This window comes from Coenobita brevimanus, chromosome 31, assembly GCF_032717465.1.
Source record: "Coenobita brevimanus isolate Jiangsu-jjx chromosome 31, ASM3271746v2, whole genome shotgun sequence".
Classification (NCBI taxonomy): domain Eukaryota; kingdom Metazoa; phylum Arthropoda; class Malacostraca; order Decapoda; family Coenobitidae; genus Coenobita; species Coenobita brevimanus.
This window is the reverse complement of record NC_136984.1, coordinates 7,626,450-7,648,717: the sequence shown is the minus strand read 5'-3', so window position 1 is coordinate 7,648,717 and position 22,268 is coordinate 7,626,450. Positions and strand designations below refer to the sequence as shown.

General features: G+C 42.6%; 1 protein-coding gene across 1 annotated transcript in view; it reads right to left on the bottom strand.

Annotated features, from left to right (window-relative positions):
* Window positions 1–22,268, bottom strand: part of LOC145395415 (uncharacterized) — a 171,069-nt gene that overhangs the window by 74,099 nt on the left and 74,702 nt on the right. Inside the window, exons 2-3 of the mRNA XM_080269019.1 lie at window positions 20,764–20,955; window positions 595–662 (exon numbers count right to left, since the gene is read on the bottom strand). Coding sequence (XP_080125145.1) covers window positions 595–662; window positions 20,764–20,926 — 231 coding nt within the window. The 5' untranslated portion in view covers window positions 20,927–20,955. The remainder of the gene's footprint in view (window positions 1–594; window positions 663–20,763; window positions 20,956–22,268) is intronic.

The following is a 22,268-nucleotide window of genomic DNA, read 5'->3' as shown; positions in this document are numbered from 1 at the left end:
TAACATATGCGCAACATTTCAGCACCATTCACATTGTTTTGGGGGATAAAAAAAAAATGAGAACAACAAGTGTGATGTTGCACTGCGGCAATACACCTCTGTGGTAGATATTCATTGCCGATATTTCTGCAAATTCCGCGCTCCACTGCAAGCCACAGAATGGATCTAGGAAGATAGGATTTGCACTGTTAGGTGCGTCTGAACTTTCTCTTCAATATGGCAAGAAAAAAATAAATTTTTGAAACTTCAGAAAATGGCTCCGGCGTCGGCCAGGGGCACACGTAGAATTCCGGACCAAGGGCCGTGGAGGGGTTAAATACAAAAACAAACATTGAAAAAAAGCGAATAAAAACATTTAGCATACAACAGCGTTACCCTTCTAAGATATAGGCTGAATGATAGAAAATTGACAGAGAGAGAGAGAGAGAGAGAGAGGGAGGGAGGAAGATAATGTGTGCAGTTTGAGTGAAGGTAAAGGTATAAAATAAGTCACACAACAACCTGGGAAAGTTTATGCATAATTCCAGGATACCAAGCGTTTAACAGGTGTAATAATTAACATAAAGCCAAAATAAAGCTTGTTAAATATGTTACCTGGCTGCAATTGTCCAGCCGCGACTGGCAAAACTCCAACGTCCTTGGTTGACTGCACTGAGTTAGCGCTGGGGAGAGGAAGAAAGTTATTGTGAGATTGTGACACATGAATGAAGTGATGTGGCGGTAAATATTGCTACACACCAGCATAACCATCTCTCTCTTTCTCTCTCTCTCGATACGTTATACACAGTCGTCTCACTCTATTGTTGATATTTAAGCACTCCCTTAGAAATCCATGCTACACCAACATAAAAAAAAAAAAAAAAAAAAAGAGAGAAACATTAGCAGCCTCCGTCGACACCATACATATGCAAAGCGTTCCATAATCCTTCCCTATTCACCTTGTCATACACCTTATCCAGATCATAAATGCCAAAAATACCGTACATTCCTTCACACTTGCATTCTCCACTTTTTCACTGTAAACATTTGATCCATTCATCCCCTACCACACTAGAGCCTGTATTACTGTCAATTAAGGAAGCTCCCCAGCACCTTTTCTTTACCAGTTAATTTTTGCTTAGACAACAATAATAATCCTTTATGTGTTATTTTTGCCATACATGATGGTGTTTAACAGAAAATACAACATAAAAAGCAGCAGTAAGGCTCAGTAAGGATATATATCACTAAGGAAAAGGTATTAGTTAGCTTCCTTAATCGCGGAGAATACGTGTCTTAAAAATGTTCATCACTAACCAGACATTTTGATATATTCCCCACCTTTCCTCTAATTATTCTTCCTTACAAGTGTCAAGAGGGAAGTGGAAACAAAATGAAATGCAAATAAATACCTGGTTCCCACAAAGGAATCGACTTATGAAATCAAGTAATAAGTTTGAATTTATGCAGGCTTACTTCGCTAATTCACTGAAGATAAGGATTTCATAAACTTTCTCAACAGTACACAATGGAGACTAATCACTCACGAATGCTGAATTGTTGGTACTGTTGGCCCCTGAGAAAGTGTTCTCTCCCCTCACAATCGATAATTAATATTAACAATAATGAACAGACTCTTGCTGGTTCTTACTCCTGGCTGGCACAACGGATTTAATAATTAATATGAAAGAACTGGCTTAACTACCAGTCGTGATTGATTTAAGATGTTTGTGCAAACTAGGAGTAGCAAATTAAAGTTAGCACAATGTGGTGAAATCAAACAAGACTGTTACATTTAATAGAGCTTAAAAAGAACTGTAAGTTCATTGACTACAGCAAATAAATATACGTTACAAGGGAACTTAAGTAAAAAAACAAAAACAAGGCAAATTACATACACTCACACACCCAACTACTCAATAACCTTAAGTCTATAAAAACAAGGAATGAAAATAGTGGTCAGTGGAGAAAAATGGAGTTGTTGCTGTGAAACAGACTGGGCAGCTGCTTGCTTGAAGCACTGCAGTTCGAACTGCTGACGTTCTCTGCTGCTGATCATCAACTCGGTGGGGAGATGCGGGAATCGTAGAACTGCTAGAGACTGTAGCTGCTGAGACAGGGCCATGCTTCTCTGCACTGCTCACGACCTTTTTCTCCCGTGACAGTTCAACACTAACTGACTAATATTCCCACGCCGGGTACAGGGGGGCGAGAAATAGGCGTGGCTTAACGGCTAGAGAGGCAAGGCGTGGGAACGATAATTACACACAAAAAATATCGCTTAGTGAAGCACTAATGTCGTGCAAAAGAACAGTCACTTGTGATACAGCGACGAATGTTCTGAAAAATCTGTTTCATATCTGAGTACAAATGCAAGTGATTAACTGACTGAGCAAAGTTCTGTGGGGTTTCAATATTGTTCAAGCGTTCCCATAATAATAATACATTGTCATGAATTGCCATTATATTAATACGATCTAGTAAATTCATAACATTATGCCTCATCAAAATCAAAATTTTCGAAGAAAAATTCAATGGTAGGAGGAGAAAACTCCGTGATGATGGTGAAAAATCCTGCACTCAGGTCAAACTGAGTGAAAGCTTACTACATTTACATTAAACTAACTGTTGTGTAGCGTGGTGCCTGTGATTCATGGTGTAGGTGTGACAGTTGTAGTGTAACTGTAGCTACGTGTAAAATGATAATACAAGTTAACAGTAAATGGAGGCAATGAGGGCAGAGGAGAAGGGGGGGCAGATTGCGGCAGAGAAGATCAGCTGATCTGCACACCAAAACTGCTACACCTGCCAACTGTACCTGCGAAATCAATCAAGGTGGAGCATCAATAGTGTTAATGTGACAAAGAATTTGTATTAAATTGCAAATACCCTCTGCCTAGTAGTCAATGCATACACAGTGAAAGTATGCTTCAGCTGAAAATTCAACTGACAGCTAAAGCTTCGTACATTCGAGGTTGCCTTTATTTCCTTACTGGGTAGATTATTTAGCAGGAAACGTAGTCCTTGGATTACATAAATCACTCAGGATGCCCGTAGTTTACTGGTTAAACCTATATCCCTATTAACCTGAGAACAAGAGGCTCCCATCTGCGAGACCATGCTTCGCTTCAGCTGATCCACCCCCTGCAGCATCGACCCCTGGTACGTTAAAAAGATCCCGATGGGTGCTGATTAACTAACAGGGCCCTCAGCGACCCACAGCCCGTCACAGGTTGAAAGTAAGAGTAGTGACCGTTAACTCAGGGCTCTGTGCATATGCTCCTAGTCTAAGTAATGTCCAGTGGTATTTGTACCTACACACTTGAACATCCCAAAAGCATACTTACCCTTATAATTCTACACTTATGACTAATATCAGTTGAGAATCCCTTTGCAAATTCAGGCAGGTCACATTTTAACACCCACCATGGGTATGAACGCTCGTGTGGATAGCATGTATTCTTGAGATGCACCACAAGGTAATTCAGACACAGCCTTGGATTGCCTCAGTGGGGCCCTCAAACTTCCCCCTTAACCTACGGTACATATGTATGTACAGGCTGTGGACATAATGTGTCATGTGGGACCCACAAGAGAGACATCAGGTCTTACTGGTATACTATTAACTGGAAACCAAGCTAGTCTTTGGACTGCATAAATCACTGAGGATGCGTGTCTTATGGATCCCAATGGAAAACAGTTGCCCATGTTAGTTGTCAGATAGCAGGTGAGAGATCAGGTCTGCGTCTACACTATCACTTCCCTTAATGTATCTCACAACAAGGTTAAACTGCTGCAAATAGTTTTGCATGGGGGCGTCCACCATCCACTCACTCAGTGTAGAGATGCCATATGATCTCTACTCTGAGTGACAAGCCAAATGGTTTCCTGTACCCAGGAAACCATTTACCATGCTGGGTTGTAACCATATAACCGGGGTTTCTGGCAGGGTTAAGTGTCCCCCAGATTCCCCTATCCATAATCACTTAATCATGGCAGACATTTCAGAGAGCCTCAGAGGGCCCAATACCTGCCCAGGGCCCCAACCAAATGGGTAGATCCACATGGCCATGTGGAATGTGAGAGGTGTGAATGAGGAGAGCAAGAGGATGGAAGTGGTGAGTGTGTTTAAGAGTGCAAGATATGCTTTGATGGCACTGTGTGAAACAAAGATGAAAGGGTGTAAGTGAAGGAGTGGGAGGGAGTGAAATGTGTAAATTCAGGAATGAATGGAAGAGGAAGATGCAAGGAAGGAGTTGCTTTGTTGATGAATGATGTGTGGCAGAGTGGAATGAGAGACTACAGTTGTGTCAGCTTGAGATATGTGTATGTCAAGTTCAAGTATGGGAAGGTGAAAGTGGCAGTAATTGTAGCATATGCACCGTGTGAGACAGGAGTGAGAGAGAAAAAGACAGGTTTTGGGATGAGCTGGTTGAAGTAGTGGGAGAAATGCCCAGGATAAAGTAATCGTAATGGGGGATATGAATGGAAGAGTAGGCACTGGTCCTGAGGATAACATTATGGGTTCTTATGTAGTACCAGGAGAAAATGATAATGGGAAGCGACTAAAGGAAATGTGTCAGGAGAGGCGGCTGTGCATTTTAACTCGTATATCAAACACAAAGATGCACGTAAATATACATGGTATAGAAGGAACAGGGATCATGTTGAAGGAAGCCTGATTGTTTACGTGCTCATAGAAAGGTCGATGATGGGAATGGTTGCTGATACGAGGACCGTGAGAGGTCGATATGGAGGTGTCTCAGATCATATGACTGTGGTATGCAAAATCAAGTTGAGAGGAGCAAGGTAGATCAGTAGAGAGAGGAGCAGTCAGGGAGAAAGACTGAAAGTTGAGAAGATGAGGATCAAAGAAATGGCAGACGATTACAGGACCAAAGAAGAGAAGGAGTTAGAATCAGTGAACTGGAATGAAATGGATCTGGACAGCCTGTGGAATGCATATAGGGATTGCTTAGTTAGGAATGCTAAAGCGGTTTGTGGTGTGGCAAAAGAAGAAAGGTACAGCATGGTGGGATGAGGAGGTTAAGAGAGCGATGGAGGAAAAGAGGAAGAAGTGGCTAAAGTGGTTACAGGACATGGGTTCAGTTGAAATAAGAAGTGAATATACTGAGAACAAGAAGCACGTAAAGAGACTAGTGAAGAGGAAAAAGGAGGAGGTAAATGATGATCTAGGAAGAAAAATGAATCCGATCTACTCTGAAAATAGGAAGTTATTCTGGAAAGAGGTGCAGAAATGCAGAGGTGAAAGTGGAAAGAAATGTGATGGTGTGAAGGATGTAGGTGGTAGATTATTATCCCATGGGGATGAAGTAAGGACCAGATGGAAAAAATATTTTGAAAGCCTGATGAATGGGAATAGAGAGAGAAGAGCAGGTGTAAACATGATTGGCTTTGGGGGTGTGCAGAGAAGGAACGTAGTACCAGGAGATTTGACACTCACACAGGTGAAGAGTGCTGTGAAGTGACTGAAAAATGGTAAAGCAGCTGGGCTTGATGAGGTGTATGCAGAAATGCTTAAGTGCAGTGGAGACAGTGGAATGAAGTGCTTGTTGGAGATTCGTAAGAAGGCATGAAGGAGCGAACCTGTGCCTGCAGAGTGGAAAAAGGCTGTGACTGTACCCCTGTCCAAAAATAAAGGTGTGCAAAGTGAGTGCAAGAATTATCATGGCATAAGTTTATTGAGTCTGGTGGGGAAGGTATATGGAAGAATTATTAAAAAGTAAGAGAGAGATATCAGAAACCCTTGTGAGTGATGAACAGGATGGCCTTAGGAGTGGCATAGGATGTGTGGATCAAATATTTGCAGTGAGACAGATAGCAAAGAAGGCTTGTGAGAAGGACCATAAGGTGTTTATGGCATTCATGGATCTGGAAAAAGCATTAAAAAAAGTGGACAAAGAAGGATTATGGAAAGTTTTGCACATGTGCGGTGTAGATAAGCTGCTAGGTGCCGTCAAGAGTTTTTATGATGGAAGTGAAGCATGTGTAAGGGTTAATGGGCATCTAAGTGAATGGTTCACAATCGGTGTGGGCGTGCGACAGGGTTGTGTGATGTCCCCATGGTTGTTCAATGAATATATATATATATATATATATATATATATATATATATATATATATATATATATATATGGATGGGGTGATGAGAGAAGTGAAAACACGAGCAATGGAGAGAGGGATGGCGTTGGTAACGAATGGTGATGGATGGAATATCTCAAATTTGTTGTATGCTGATGATGCAGTACTGCTTGCAATCACCGGACGAGATCTTGGTAGGCTAGTGCTGAGTTTTGCTAAGGTCTGTGAGCATCGTGTCTTGAGAGTAAATGTAGAAAAGAGTAAAGTGATGGTATTTGAGGGAGAAGGTGGCCCCCAGTCCGATGTTAGAGTAAATGGAGGGGGATTGGAATTGGTGAGAGAGTTCAAATACCTGGGTACAGTGATAGAAAAGAGAGGATACTGTGCAAAAGAAGTGGAATGTAGAGTGACACAAGGAAGAAAAGTAGCTGGTGCAATGAAGGATTTGATAAGAAACAGAGGCTTGAGAGTTGCAGCTGCACTTATATGAAGGAGTGTTAGTGCCACCTCTAACATATGGATATGAGACTATGGTGTGGCATGAAAATGAAAAGTCAAGACTAAGAGCAGTGGAGAAGGGACTGCTGAGGAATAAATGTGGAGTACAGAGGGTGGATAGGACACGAAATAATATGATTCGTGAAAGATGTGGAGTGAGGAAGCTGGTTGGACACCAGAATCGAAGAGAGTGTGCTGAGATGGTATAGTCATGTGGAGAGTATGGATAACAATAGAGTGGTGAAAGAGGTATATCTGAGCGAATTTGAAGGAGGGAGAAGGTGAGGTAGGCCAAGGAGAAGATGGAAAAATATGGTGGATGAGTGTGTGAGGAAGAGAGGTTTGGAAGTCGGTGAGGCTAGGGAACTGACAAGAGATCAAGCTGGCTGGATGAATGTTGTGAGGAGAAGTGCATGATCAGGGATTTGGCACCTCTTTTTAACGTGGCAGTGTCCAGATTGACTCAATCGGATATGTTTATGTGAAGCTACAGAACATGGTTAATGTTTTTGGCGTATCTGATAGAGCCAGGATTCCGGGGGCTTGAATGATGACTGAATGAAAGCTTGGCCCACTGGACTGGGCAAACTTGGGCTGTCTGAACATTGCTACTCCTCACTCTGCCCTAAGGTGGGAAAGGAGGTCCGGATGATGATGATGATGATGAAATACAATGTTCACCGTGTCAATCTTGCATTAGCCATCTTAGTTATCCTGAGACTAGTGAGTGGCATATGATCGGTTTCCAAAGTGAATGGTGCTCCATATATATAACAGTAGTATTTCTTAACGCCTTCAGCCATAGCCAAGAGTTCCTTCTCAACAGTCCTGTAATTCCTCTCGGCGGGTTTTAGCTTATGGCTCTGATACAGCATGCCACTGGGAAAATACCACCTTCCGATTCTTGCATTACCACAGCACCTACTCCATCTTGTGAAGCATTGGTGTGCAGAATGAAAAGCTTATTGGAATGAGGTGGCTGCAAGACAAGCTCTTTACACAGCATATTCTTGAGGGTGGCAAAAGATCCCTCTTGTGCATCTCCCCATTCAGTGGTATTTGGAGCATGTTTCTAAAGCGTCTTGTACAATGGCTGGGCAATGAGAGCAAAGTTCGGGATAAAACTTCTATAATACCCCACTAAACCGAGGAATACCTTAACCTTTTTCTTGGTCATGGGTCTCGGGGCTTCCCTAACTTTCCTGAGCTTATCGCCCTGACACCTGCAGCAATCGTTGCCAACAATATGTCCGAGGAACTCCACCTCACTGTGCGCAGTTTTACACTTGCTAGGCTTCACAGTCATGATGAAACTCTGGAGTCTACTGAAGACAATTTCCAAGAGTCTGAGGTGCTCCTCCAACGTGGCAGAATTAACAAGGACATTGTCAATGAACATTTGTGTTCCTACAATACCATGAAGCACTTGTCTCATGGCTCCATGGAATACTGCTGGGGTGTTGGTAAGTTCAAATAGAAGGACTTTATACTGATACAACCCCCTAGGAGCAGCAAAGGCAGTGAACTGACAACAGTCAGAATGAGGGGGAATCTGGAAGAATCCCTTCGCTAAATCGAGCTTTGTGAAATATTGTTACCCTTCCAGCTAGGAGAAAATGGCAATATGGTTACCTATCGGCTCAGCATCCACTTTGGTGATTGCATTTAGCCTCCTATAGTTGCCACAAATCCTGACTCTGCCATCCTTCTTGCAGACTACTACCACTGGACTACAGTTAGGAGATGAGGACATTTCAACAATACCTGCAGTCTCCATGTCAGCAATTTTCTTATCTACTGCATCCAGCAGTCGCATGGGAATCAGATATGGCTTAACCGTTACGGGAGTAATGTTTATCAACTCAATTTTGTGACACTCAACCTTTGCGAGTCTAGGTTGGTTAAAGAAGACCTCAGCGTACCGACAAAGCAGTGACCATATGGCAATCTGGTCTCCTAATACTAAGTCAGTCTTAAGTAAGAACTCCCTGACAGTCTCCTCCTGACGACTGAACGGTTAAGGACTCGTCATCATAGTCATCAGCTGGGATCACCACAGCTGCCCTGGTTTCTTCAGGGGGCTAGTTGCTATCACCAACTACTTGCAGGCCATTCTCCTCGGGATTTGACTCATGATAGGCCTTCAGCATGTTAATATGGAACCTTTTACGGAGATTCCCCATACGATTTATGTAGCTGAGGTCTGAAATGCGCTCTACTACATCATATGGACCCTTTCACTGTCCCAACAACTTGTTCTGGGCAGTGGGGAGTAACACCAAACATTATTACGTGAAGCGAACTTCTGAAGCTTTGCTTTCTTATCATAATAAGCTTTCTGAACTTCGTGTGCCTTAATCAATTCTTCCTTACCTAACTCACACGTCAACTGGAGGCAGGCAGCTTAATCAAGGATGTAGGTGTAGGTGGTCTTGACATCAGGGTCGGGTTCTTCATCGTCCCATAACTCACGAAGGCCTTGAAGCAGCCCACTGACCGACCTTCCATACACCGGTTCAAAAGGTGAGAACTTCAAGGAATGCCGTGGGGCTTCTTGATAAGCAAAAAGAAGAGGGGCAATGAACTGTGGCCATTCTTTTGGCTGTTCGGCAGCCATGAACTTTAGCATCTTCTTGAGAGTCCCATCGAACCTCTCACACAGCCCATTACACATGGGATGGTAGGGCATAGTTCTCAAGCCTCGGATAGACAACAACCTGAATGCTTCATTCATCATTGCAGAGGTGAACTGCAAACCCCGGTTGCTTAAGACCTCCTTAGGGATACCTACGCAGCAGAACACAACAATCAGTGAGTCTGCAACAATAACAGCCTCTTTATTCTTAAGAGCCATGACTTCAGGCCACCGTGTGCTGAAATCAGCGATAGTGAGGATATACTATGATCCATCACTAGCCCTGGGAGTGACTGTCCCAACAATGTCAATTGCTACTCTCTCAAACGGTTCAGAAATTATAGGCATTGGTTTCAGTGGCGCACAACAGACACCCCCCCAATCAGTGGTACGTTGACACACATCGCAGGAATGCACAAGCCTATTTATTTCCTGTCCCATTCCTGGCCAGAAAAAGTCAGCATGGATGCAGTCAGAGGTTTTCTTTTGGCCCATGTGACCTCCCATCGCTGAACAATGACCCAGTTCGAACACTACTTGATAATACTTTGTCAGAACTACAAACTGCAGTCGAACCTCACCCTGGGGTGTTTGTGACTCACAGTACAGCCGTCCTTGTTATGAAGGAACCTGGCTTGACCTCCCCACGAATAGTTAATCACATTACCCTCCAGCTTCCTACACACTGTGGCCAGTGTCAGGTCGACTGTTGTTCTTGGATATCTTGACTACGAATCAGATCTTCCGGTGTTGCAATGGTCAACAGGGTGACACACTTTGGAGCTTTGGCCATGGCTCATGTTACTGCAACAGCCAAAGTCAGAGTAGAAAAGTCTATGGCACAACAATTTTTGATGTCTGGTGTGTTGCCTATAATAAGGTCAAACAAAGGTTCTTGCATGACAACTGCAACTGTCAAGCCAGTGTAAAAAGGAGATGCCCCCCTTGGATATGTGCCTCAGGGATCAATCTCACTGATCCATCAATGAGTCTAACTTGGATCTGCCTACCTGTGTACTCCTCGGGCTGAACTATACTCTACCTGACAGAAAAACCTGAGGAACCATTGTCTCTCAGAACATATACAGAAACACCTTCCACAAACCCTGGTTGAGCAAGCAAGGCACTGTTGCTGGTGAAACGGTCTGAGGAGGTAGCAGCCAGTCACTAATGAGACTGCAGAACAAATGATTCAGCAAAGTGGCGCTCTAAGAACTAGATGCCTGAGAGGTTGTGTTCACCATCTGAGGAGTTGCAGCACTGACCACCTGTGGAGAAGGGCTCACCATCTGAGGGGGACTAGTGAATTGTGGAGAGGGACCTGTGCTGGTGGGGACGGCACCACCATATACCTGTTGGGGTATTAATGCAGCATTTGCCTCCTGCCTAAGAAACGCTAAAGCTGATTTTCCTGACTGTTGGTTACATGGTTTGTCTTTGTTCTGCTGCTGCTTGGATATTGCTGCTGGTTGGGGTGCTGCTTGTACCTCGTCCATTTGGGTTTCTGCCTATTCTGTCCTTGGTCCTTCTTTTGTGGTTTATTTGGACCATGGCCATTATTCTAAGAATGGCCTTGATGCTGGATTCACTTTGAGATGGCTTACCAGACTTGGCAGTATCTTTCCTGTTCCAGGACTGTTGCTTATGAGTTTGGTACCCATACACAGCGAAGAATGCATCAGCCTTTTCCACCATTTGGCTGGCATCCTTTACCTGACACATCTTTAGCTGAGCTCAGCAGGCCATGACTTTTCTAGCTGCGTATGCAGCATAAGGTCAATTATCCTCTCTCACATGCAAGGGATCTTGTCTTTATCTACTCATCTAAGTAAGCAGTGAGACGGTCGAGGAAATGGACAGCAGTCTCCTTTTCTTGGATACACACCCTCATGAACTGACTCCTGACATCATCAACCATGACAAAATTCAGAACAAAGCTGTTAGAATCATTAACAACCCTGCCATTACATATAAACTACATCCCCTGCAAATAAGAAGGAATGTTGCCTCCCTTGCATTATTTTACAGATATTTTTTTGGCAAATGCTCACATGAAGTTGCGTCCATGGTGCCACCTCTCCATGCCTTCCCTCGGTCTACACGGGCATCTGGTAGCGCTCATGACTGGAATGTCACTCAGCCATATTGCAGAACTTCTGCCTATCAGAATTCTTTCATTCCCCGAACTGCATCTCTCTGGAACTCGCTTCCCCAGAGTTGTTTCCCTCCAAATTTCAACCCACAACTGTTCAAGTCTAACTGTTACAGATATTTTATGAACAGAGGACACCAGTAATCTGGTGTATGGATAATTTTTTTTTTTTACTCATTTGTTTTTCCTTCCTCTGTTCTGTTATTTATAAAAAAAAAAAAAATGAGACCATACACTTTGATGAGTGTTGGCTTCATCCTCTTATACGTGAGACTGTCTCCATGAATTCTGTGGAGAGTATCGAGGGCAGGGCCTTCAAACAAGCTAAGAAATTGGAGCAAGGTAACTGCCTCGTCCAGCTGGTACAACTGCACCAGGTCCTCGAAACGAGATATGAACGGCTCGACTCGCCCGCTTTCCTTGTATGAAAGAAGCCTGAGGCACGGGGTTGCCAGAACATGTGCTGGGAGAGCACTCATGGAGCTCAGGTCAGCTGCACCAGATGTGCCCGAAGCCAAGGAGTCTCGCTTGAGCTGCAACACCTCAAGCTCGTGTTTCTCAAGTGCCTCGCGCTCAGCATACTTGTATTCATGATCTCTCTCACGTTTCTCGGGCTGTTCTCGTTCATGTTCCCATTGCATTGTATGCTCTTCACAGGCATCATTCTCATGTTGCTGTTCATAAGTGTACCGCAAGAGCACATAGTCTATAATTTCTTGGGGACTGGTATGCCCCATATCCTTGGCATCCTGTAGGTATAAACTAGTAGCCATGACGCTAGCTCAAACTGAGTGAACTAAAGACAAGTACTGACTGCTGTTTCGAAGTCGAATGCTAATAATCAAATATAAAGAATATAGGCACATGCTGCTGGTAACCTGTTTTATCTAGTTAAACTGGTAAGGAAAATTGAAATGAAAAATTGCAACTGGCCGGGAGAACTTTTACATAAAATTAATAAAGTGGAACCAATAACCACCAGTAGACAGTGCCTATAAACTTTAATGATAACTAATAACTAGCTATGAGTGAGTGAGTTATTGTTTCGGTAATAACTTTAATGTCAGGAGTTAATATCCCGGAATGAGGTCGCCAGATGTCAAGGGAGGAGTGGAAATAAGAATAAATAACAATTAAATAATCGGTTGTCACAAAGGAATCGACTTATGAAATCACGTAATAAGTTTTAACTTTATGCAGGCTTACTTCGCCGAATCTCTAAAGACGAGAATTTCATAAACTTTCCCAACAGTACACAGTGGAAACCAATCACTCACGAATGCTGAATTGTTGGTACTGTTGGCCCCTGAGAAAGTGTCCTTTCCCCTCATAACTGATATTTAATACTAACAATAATGAACAGACTCTTGCTGGTGCTAACTCCTAGCTGGCACAACGGATTTAAGAATTAATATGAAAGAACTGGCATATCTACCAGTCGTGAGTGATTTAAAAGTTGTGCAGACTAGAAGTGGCAAATTAAAGTTTGCACAATATGATGAAATCAAACAAGATTATTACACTTAATCGAGCTCAAAAAGAAGAACTGTAAATTTACTGATTACATCAAATAAATGTGCATTACAAGGGAACTTAAATAAATTCAAAAAATCACAGCAAAGTACATACACGCACTCACGCAACCAACCACTCAATTACCTTAAGCCTAGAAAACAGGGTATGAAAATACTGGTCAGTGGAGAAAAATGGAGTCATTCCTGTGAAATAGACTGGACAGCTGCTTGCTCGAGGTACTGCAATTCACACTGCTGACGTCCACTGCTGCCGATCACCAACTCGGTGGAGAGATGCGGGAATCGTAGAACTGCCAGAGACTAGCTTCTGAGAGGGGGCACTGCTTCTCTGCACTGCTCACGACCTCTTCCTCCCGTGACAGTTCAACACTGATTAATGTTCCCACGCCAGGTACAGGGGTGTGAGAAATGGGCGTGGCATAACTTAATGGCTAGAGAGGCAAGGCGTGAGAACAATAATTACACAAAAAAATATCGCTCAGTGAAGCACTAAAGTCATGCATAAGAAGTCACTTATGATACAGTGACGAATATTCTGAAAACTCTGTTTCAAATCTGAGTGCAAACGCAAACGGTTAACTGAGTGAGCGAAGTTCTATGGGGTTTCAATATTTTTCAAGCATTCCCATAATAATAATACAATGTCATGAATTGCCATTAAAATAATATGATCTAGTAAATACATGACAACAAGATTCCTAAATGCACTCACCAGAATAATTATACTAAATTTTTAATTACGCTCACTCCTTGCACCATTATTTTTGTACAGGAACATAACTAAGGTATTCTTACACTCCATAATTTCTCTGTTACTAATTTCTAGTATAATCAATAAAAAATATTTATGCCACTCTCCCCACTACACTTAGATCAGTATTCTAGTTAGTTAAGGAAGCTCGCTAACACCATTTCCTAAGTGATTTATTTTCTATATTACGCCTTAGTCTCCTTCTCCGTGTTACATAAACTATTTCAATATCACCATTATCTGTATAAGTAACATCCTGTTACATCCCCACCCCACACTGCCACAGGCTTCAACAGCAGTAGCTCAGCATAGGAAGGATGTTGCCCTGTGAGTTGTTCATCCTATGGTCAGCCTTTGTGTGTACAGTACACAGGATCAGCTGAGGTGTCGTAAATAAACACTGGCTTTACTGTCTATATTTTCCAAATAATTACATTTAAAATGATTTCCAGCTTCACTATTCTCACAAGCATTGGTGCTATACAATCTTTACTTACTGCAGTTATACTTAATGCTTGACAACACTTCACTGTTTTCACAAGCACTGATGATATACAAACTTCAATAACTCTTCACTATTTGCCAACAACACTTCACTGTTTTCACAAGTACCAAAAATATACAAATTGCACTGACACTCCACTGACACTCAGACTGAACTGAAAACCGACTGAACTTGCTCTAGTCTCTTCCTCATCCTTATATAAACTTCATATATTCTGGAGTTTTCTACATTCTACGAGAACAACAGTTGCCAACTCGGAGATATCCAGAACATGACAGAGTTTCTTACATTACATACCACTGTAAATTTTTTAGCATACAAACTTAAATTAAATAATTTAAGAAGCAATCACATAAATAAAATTTTATAATGAAAAAGAGCACAAAATTAATGCATAACTTATGACACAACTACGCTCACAAACAGCAGGCAAACTTGCAACTCTGACTCGTACCGGAGCTATGGTACGGGGAACGTCGAGAAACATCTCAGCTACCTAACTAGCAAATCTCGCTTCTTAACACTACCCTCTCCCTAGTTCTTTGTCGTCCTGACAAAACTACACAATACATACAAACATAATTAATCCTAATGAAACATCTATACATAAAATAATCCTTAATCTTATCAGGTCTTCTTCTATGCTACTTCTGACAAAGTCCTTGCTCCTCCACACAGTCCACGCCTCTACAAAGGTCTTGGTCCTCTTCGTGATTCACATCTTCTCTTGGGAAACTGCCAATATCCACTTGCACTTCAGCTCGTTGGTCCTCCTCAACATCCTCAGCTGTGGGAGAGCACAGTTCCTTGGAGATATCCCAGCTGTACTGTCCTGGCCCATGGTACCACCACAGATGATTCACGTGTACCACCTTTGGGTGAGACTTCCTGCCTCCCTGAATCCAATATGTTACGTCTGATAAGCGGTCCAACACAGTGTAAGGCCCGTCCCACGGGCTCTGCAGCTTCGGTGACTGTCCCTTCTTTCTCTGAGGATTGTATAACAACTTGGTCACCATCCTTGAAGTTCACCTCACTTGCCTTGGCATCATACTTGCACATCATCACATCTCCTGAAAACTTGAGGGCTCCTCACACATGATGATGTACCTCAGGCAGCCTTTTCTGAAGGTGCTTCACATAGCTGGTGGTGTCTGTAGGCAGCTCTTCACCAGGTGGTCATCCCATTAATAAGTCAGTGGGTAAACATAACTCATGGCCCAACATCAGTTTTGCAGGGGTGTAGCCGGTAGACTCATGGGATGTAGACCGATATGCCATCAACAATGCAGGTAATTTATGGTCCCATTCTGTTTGTCCCTCTATGCAGTACTTTGCCAGTTCTTGTCCTGGGGTCCAGCTGATTTTCTCCACCATCCCATTTGACTGTGACCTTAGTGGGTTCGTCCTCTTCTTGCTCCCCAGTAACTTGCAGCATTCATGGAACACAGCAGGCTCGAAGTTTCTACTCTAGTCTGAATGTAGTTCTTGTGGCATCCCAAAACGACAGAAAAACTGGTCAACCAACACCTGAGCAACAGTCACAGCCTCTTCATCAGGGATAGCATAGACTTCTGGCCACTTTGTGAAGTAGTCCATGGCAATACATATATACCAGTTTCCTCTTTCAGTGAGTGGCAAAGGTTCAGCGATGTCCACCGTGACTCTTTCCATCGGTGCACCCACTTGGTACAGCTGAATAGGGGCGCAACCATGTTTCTTGTGTCCCTTCTTGTCACAACACACATCACAGGACCAACATCACTCTTCAAAATCCTGGCACATGCCAGTCCAGCAGAACCTCTGTCGCAGCTGACTTAGGGTTTTCTTCACTCCCAGGTGCCCACTAGTAATGTGGTTATGGGACCCATCCAATATTATTGAACTCATCATCTTCGGAACAACCAGTTGCCAATACTTCCTGAGGCCATCGAATGTCTCCCACTGACGCTCCAGTAGCCCGTTGTTCAAACGAAGAAAGTACCACTGACTCCATTAACTCTTGGTCGCAGGGCTTAACCTGGAAATTTCTTCCCAAGATGCCTGCACTATAGTCCACTGCAGCCACTCTAGCACTGGTTGTAAATCTGCATCTTTTTCAGGTCTTCTGCATCTGACGCTGGCCTTGTCATAACCGTACAGTGGCATTATTTGCCAAGACTCCCATTCCTACTACACTCCTTGCCGTCAGTTCTTCCGTCTTCTCGTCCACTATTCATCAAGGTCCTCCTTCATTTCTTCAGTGGTGGGGCTTCTTGGGAAAAATTGGCTGGTTGTAGCTTCTTGTCACCAGCCTTCACTAAATTACCCTCATCCTTCTCAACTGGACGCTCATAGCTGAAGTGTCCTACCGTCCAACACCCATTTGTTGCAATCTGAGATTTCCTTGCACTGGTCAGTTCTTGCTCCTTTTTCAAATTGTAACAATCCATCCTCTTGTGCCCCAGCTTCTCGCAGAACTGGCAACCTCCTCTGATCTTCTCCTGTTCTCTCTTCCATTTCTTGCTCCTCTTTCCGATGTCCTGGCTTTTCACAGTACCAACACCTTCAAAATTTTCCACTTCCCATACCTGCACCGTTCTTGCCTTGAATCCTGCACTACAACCTGCCTGGAAGGTGGATGTACTGGACCTGATGTACTGTAGGATTCAATTTCTAGAGTCCTGGCTAGTGCTTCTTGCATGCTTCTTGGTTGTGCCTGCTTCACCTGCACTTTCAACTCTGCATTATCAATTGCATCGATGAATTGGTCCCTCAGTAGAATAGCCAACAGGTTAGGTGCTGCTCCAGAGTACATCTTGTATGCCATACTCTTCAAGTCACGAGCCATAGGGGTTCACCTCAAGCCCACACACAGTTCCGGAATCTTGTTCTGTAAACCTCAGTCTGGTACATGGTTCTATATCTGCGTTCCAGCAGTTTGAGCCATCACGTCCCGAGGTTTTCCGCACCTCCGACATCCGTCAATCCCGAGCTATTTTGGAAAAAATAATTTTTGGCTAAAACTTCCGCTTTTGTTGAGAAACAAAGGAAAATCACCAAGAAAGGGCTTACCGTGGTCCATAAGTGGTCAGAACAGGTGAGGTCCCCTGCGCTAGGTATCGTATTCTATCATTGACGTGAGGCGCTCACGTTTTCTATGGTAGGAAATATTGGGAGAAACAACAAACAACACCTCAACGTTTATTGAATTTGAACTAATAACAATAAGAGTAACAATAAAATGAATTTCAAACACATATATATGAAAAATAAGCATTGTACCGTTGCGCGAGCATAGCGAGTCAGGTCCAAGTGGTAACATGCTATGTGCTAAGTTTCTTGTATCAGTCAACATATCATTTTTTCTACTTGTATACTTCTGTTTCATTGACCTTTTACCTATTTTTACTGTTTGTAAATGTTTTCAGATGTTTTCATTCATTACGATGACATGCAGGATAAGTATAGCGCACATCGGCTTACTAAGCACACTCGGTATGACTTGTATTTCAACATATCCAATTGTTTTATCACTTTCCTATTGTTTTTTCCTTTACATAGAACCTTTCCTCCACCACTGTAAATGTTTTCAATTATTTACATTCATTACGAGGGCATTTAGCAAAATGCTACCGCATATTCACATAGCAAGCACAATCTCAAACACTCGTGTTTCACCTTCTACTTTATTTTTTCACTCCAATTATACTTTCCCACTTACATTACACACGTTTACATCCCTATACTGCACTATACATAGTTACTGGCATTATTTATTCAATTGAGCGTCAGAATATTGCATGAAAATACCCTCGCAATGAATGTTTCGACCAACATAATACTCAAACACTTACATACAAATTCTTCACATATATTACACACTTTCCCACTTGTTGGCTTCTATTTTCATAATTACAGGCCTTCTTCATTCCACTGAGCGTCAAGATATCGCATCTCTATACACACGCTAGGAATATTTTGACTTTGAATATATTTCAGCACTTACAATAATTTGAACTTATATTATACCCGTTTGCATTTCCAATAATAATATTTACATATTTACGGGCCTTATTTATTGCACTGAGCGACAGAATATCGCATCAAAAAACACTCGCTAGGCATGTTTCCACTTACAGCATATTTATACACTTACATACTATTTTTGCACTTATGTTATACCCGTATGCACTTTATACTAATATTTTCAGATGAACAGGACTGATAATTTCACTGAGCGTCTGATTGTCGCATTTACTTCATAGTTTCAGCGTCCTATCGCATTCATAGCATATTAGAATTGCATCAAGGTGTGATATTCGCTGAAACATGGGTGAATACAGAGACCCACTTCACATTCGACGCACTCATAGCGGGTGTCCTTCCTCTGTGTAGTGAGTCTCACCCGGGAATTGCTACACACGTGACACCTGCATTGGGACCTAGGTCTGTTTGGCTGGGGAGGGATAGGAGTGGGGAAATGGTGGCCGGATATTCTCATGGGAGTTTGGGCAATAGGGGCAGTGCGGTTGCGATGTTGGGGCCTTTCAACAGCATACCATGCAAACATCTCTCTTGTGAGCTCCCTCACAAACCCTTCAAAGGTTTCCTGAACTCCTGTTGTCATGGCGTGAAGGTGGTGGCAATTCAGAGCAGTGTTGTCTAGCAAGTGAATCGTGGTCCTGGCACACTCTACCGTCGATATCATGTTTATGTTATAGTCCATGACACACTCAGGTTTCCAAATGTGACGCCTGTTCTCGCTCCGGTAATCAACGGAATCAGTACGGTGCATCAAGGGGCGGTGAACCATTGACAAGAGGCTCACTTCTCTATTATGGTTCCACACAGTTGCAAGTATGTTGTTGGATGGGGCATTATAATTAAGGCCAGAACTTAAAACTTCTGCATTCTGATTATTCAACCTGGTAATGCTACCTTTAGGTGCCTGGGATCGATTCACCATATACTGTCCACTCCTTTCATATGCCCTCTGTACGCTAACCTGACTCTCAGCAGTGCAATATTTCTGTACAGCCACAATTTTCTCACTAATTATCTTTACATGGTCAGCTACATGCTTCAACTGGTTATCTACTTGCTGTCTGTACTCCGTCACTGTTTCCTCAATCATTGACTTCAACTGGTCGTCTACATGCTGTTTGCACTCAGTCATATTAATGCTTACCTCATACGTCTGCTGCTGTAGTGCAGCATATACCTCCTCCTTCAATTGTTCCTGTTTTTTCTTGATTTCCCCCATGAAAGCATTTAGCTGTCCTTGCATCCTCAGTTGTAATTCCCTCTGTTGCTCCTGTAATGAAGTTGATCATATCGTTCTTTTTGTTCCTCACTTTGTGCCTCTAGTTGTTCATTCTGTGCTTGCAGTTCTTCTTTTATTTCATTTCTAAGCTCTTTCTATTCTTCACTTTGAACCTGTATTTGTTCTTGGAGTTCTTTCTGTCCTTCATTCTGTGCCTGTAATTGTGCTTTGATTTCGTTCCTGAACATTTTCTGTTCTTCACTTTGGGCCTGTAATAGCTTCACAATTGTTGCCAAGGACATTTCCTCCTCCTGCCCAGCTCGAGACCTTGTCTGCACACCTGCTTCCATGTCGAAAGATAGACTCACTGCAGCCCTAAATAATCCACACTCCCAACACCAGTGTTACGTCCCCACTCCACACTGCCACAGGCTCCAACAGCAGTAGCTCAGTATAGGAAGGACGTTGCCCAATGAGTTATTCTTCCTGTGGTCAGCCTCTAGGTGTACAGTACACAGGATCAGCTGAGGCATCGTAAATTAATACTGGCTTCTAAAGTTCAGTCTTTATTTTCCAAATAATTACACTTAATGCTTTCCAACGTCACTTCACTATTCTCACAGGCACTGGAGCTATACAGTCTTTACTAACTGCAATTACACTTAATGCTTGACAACACTTCACTGTTTCCACAAGTACCAATGATATGCAAACTTCAATAACTCTTCACTATTTGCCAACAACACTTCGCTGTTTTCACAAGTAACAAAAATATACAAACTACACTGACACTGCACCGACACTCAAACTGAGCTGAAAACCGACTGAACTTGCTCTAGTCTCTTCCCCATCCTTATATAAACTTCCTACATTCTGGAGTTTTCTACAGTCTACGTGAACAACAGTGCCAACTCGGGGATATCCAAAACATGACAGAGTTTCTTACATTACACAACACTGTAAATTATTTAGCATACAAACTTAAAATAAAATACATAGTTTAACAAGGAATCACATAAATAAAAGAGTATAAAGAAAGAGAGCACAAAAATTAATGGATAACGTATGACACAACTATGCAGACAAACAACAGGCAAACTGGCAACTCTGATTCCTACCCGAGTTACGGTACGGGAAACGTCGAGAAACATCTCGGCTACCTAACTGGCAAATCTCGCTTCTTAACACTATAAAACGGTATTAACCAACCATAACCAAAAATAAAAACGCGAGAGAGGAGGTGTTAAGGAGCTTTGTTACCTGACAAGAATATGAGCACATATCACATCAACACCTGCTGCATTTATGCTGCTTAATCTCATCACAGCATTAAAACAAACAAACAGACAAATCCTACTCACCTAACTCCCAATCAAAGAGGTCCCTGAGATTATACTTAAATGGACTATCAACATGACAGCCCATGATTCCTGTCTCGCCCGTTGATTCAGAGGCTGCCATCATCATCACCACCACCACCATCATCATCATCATCATAATCACTGGAGTCAGCATTGCCTTCATGATGGACAATTAAACAGCAACTTCTCAATCTGTAGTAGAGTTAGGTTAAGTTAGGTTAGTTAGGTAAAGTTAAGTCAGTGTGGTTGGGTTAGGTGAGGTTAGTGTGGTTAGGTCAGGTTATGTTTGTTTCAGTTAGGTTAGGTTGGTCAGATTATGTCATGTTAGGTTTGTTTGGGTCAGGTTAGTTATGTTAGATTAGGGTTGCTAGGTTCGATTAGTCAGGTTAGGTTTGTTTTGCGGTGTTTAATGTGCTCAAAGCACGAAGAGTACTTTTGCTTTAGTCAGAGATATGCGCCAAGTCAGCAATCAAGTCTGATGAAATTAATGCTGATATGGGCGCTACGGGAAGGGGATGGAAAGGTGAAAGGTGGAGTCATAAGTGGATGAATGAACAGAGTTAGATGTATAGCTTAGAAGGTAACTGATGAATAAAAGGAAGAAAGTTGTTGATAGGACAAAGCCCTGGGGAACACCACCATTGTTGGCCCTAGGAGAAGAACAGTGGCCATCTTGAATAGCAGCTATAGAACGTCCAGAAAGGAAACTAGAAATGAAGGCACAGATAGAAGGATTGAAACCACAAGAAAGCAGTTTGCAAATTAAATATTTATACCTGACTCAATGGAAAGCCTTACAGACGTCAACTGCACTGTCAAAGCTTTCGCCAAAGTCCCGAAAGGAGGATGACCAGAAGTCCGAGCGGTAGGTGAGAAGATTGCCAGTGGAACGTCACTGGCAAAACTGATACTGACGATCAGAAGGAAGGTTGTGATACGAAAGGTGCTTTAATTTTTGTTTGTTTGTTTGGAATAGATTTAAGAAAACATTAGATATACAAAATATTAAAGCAATTAATCGACAGTTAGAGGGTTGGGAATGGTCATCCTTCTTTGGGACTGACCTCATAAGAGCAAACTTCCAGCAAAAAGGAAAGGTACAAGTTGACGGACAAAGACGAACGAGTCTGTACCTAGGCAGACTGTAAGCACAGAAGCACATTTCTTTAGGACAAAAGGAGGGACCCAATCAGGCCCATATACCTTGTTGGTACTGAGGCCAGTGATGGCATAATGCGCATCAATTGAAGATATTTTAATGTCAGCCATGAGGATGTCAAAAGGGGGAAGTGATAGTGGAATAACACCCGAATCGTCTAATGTGGAATTTATGAGAAAGTCTGAACTAAGTGATCTTCATTATCAGTAGAAGAAACAACTACAGACTCATCAGAGCAGCATCTAAGAGGGAAGGGTGATGAGGTAAAGTTGTTAGAATGGTTTTTGGCAAGGTGCCAGAAGCAGCAGGGAGAAATGAGTTGGAGAGATTGGAGCATTTAGTCCAT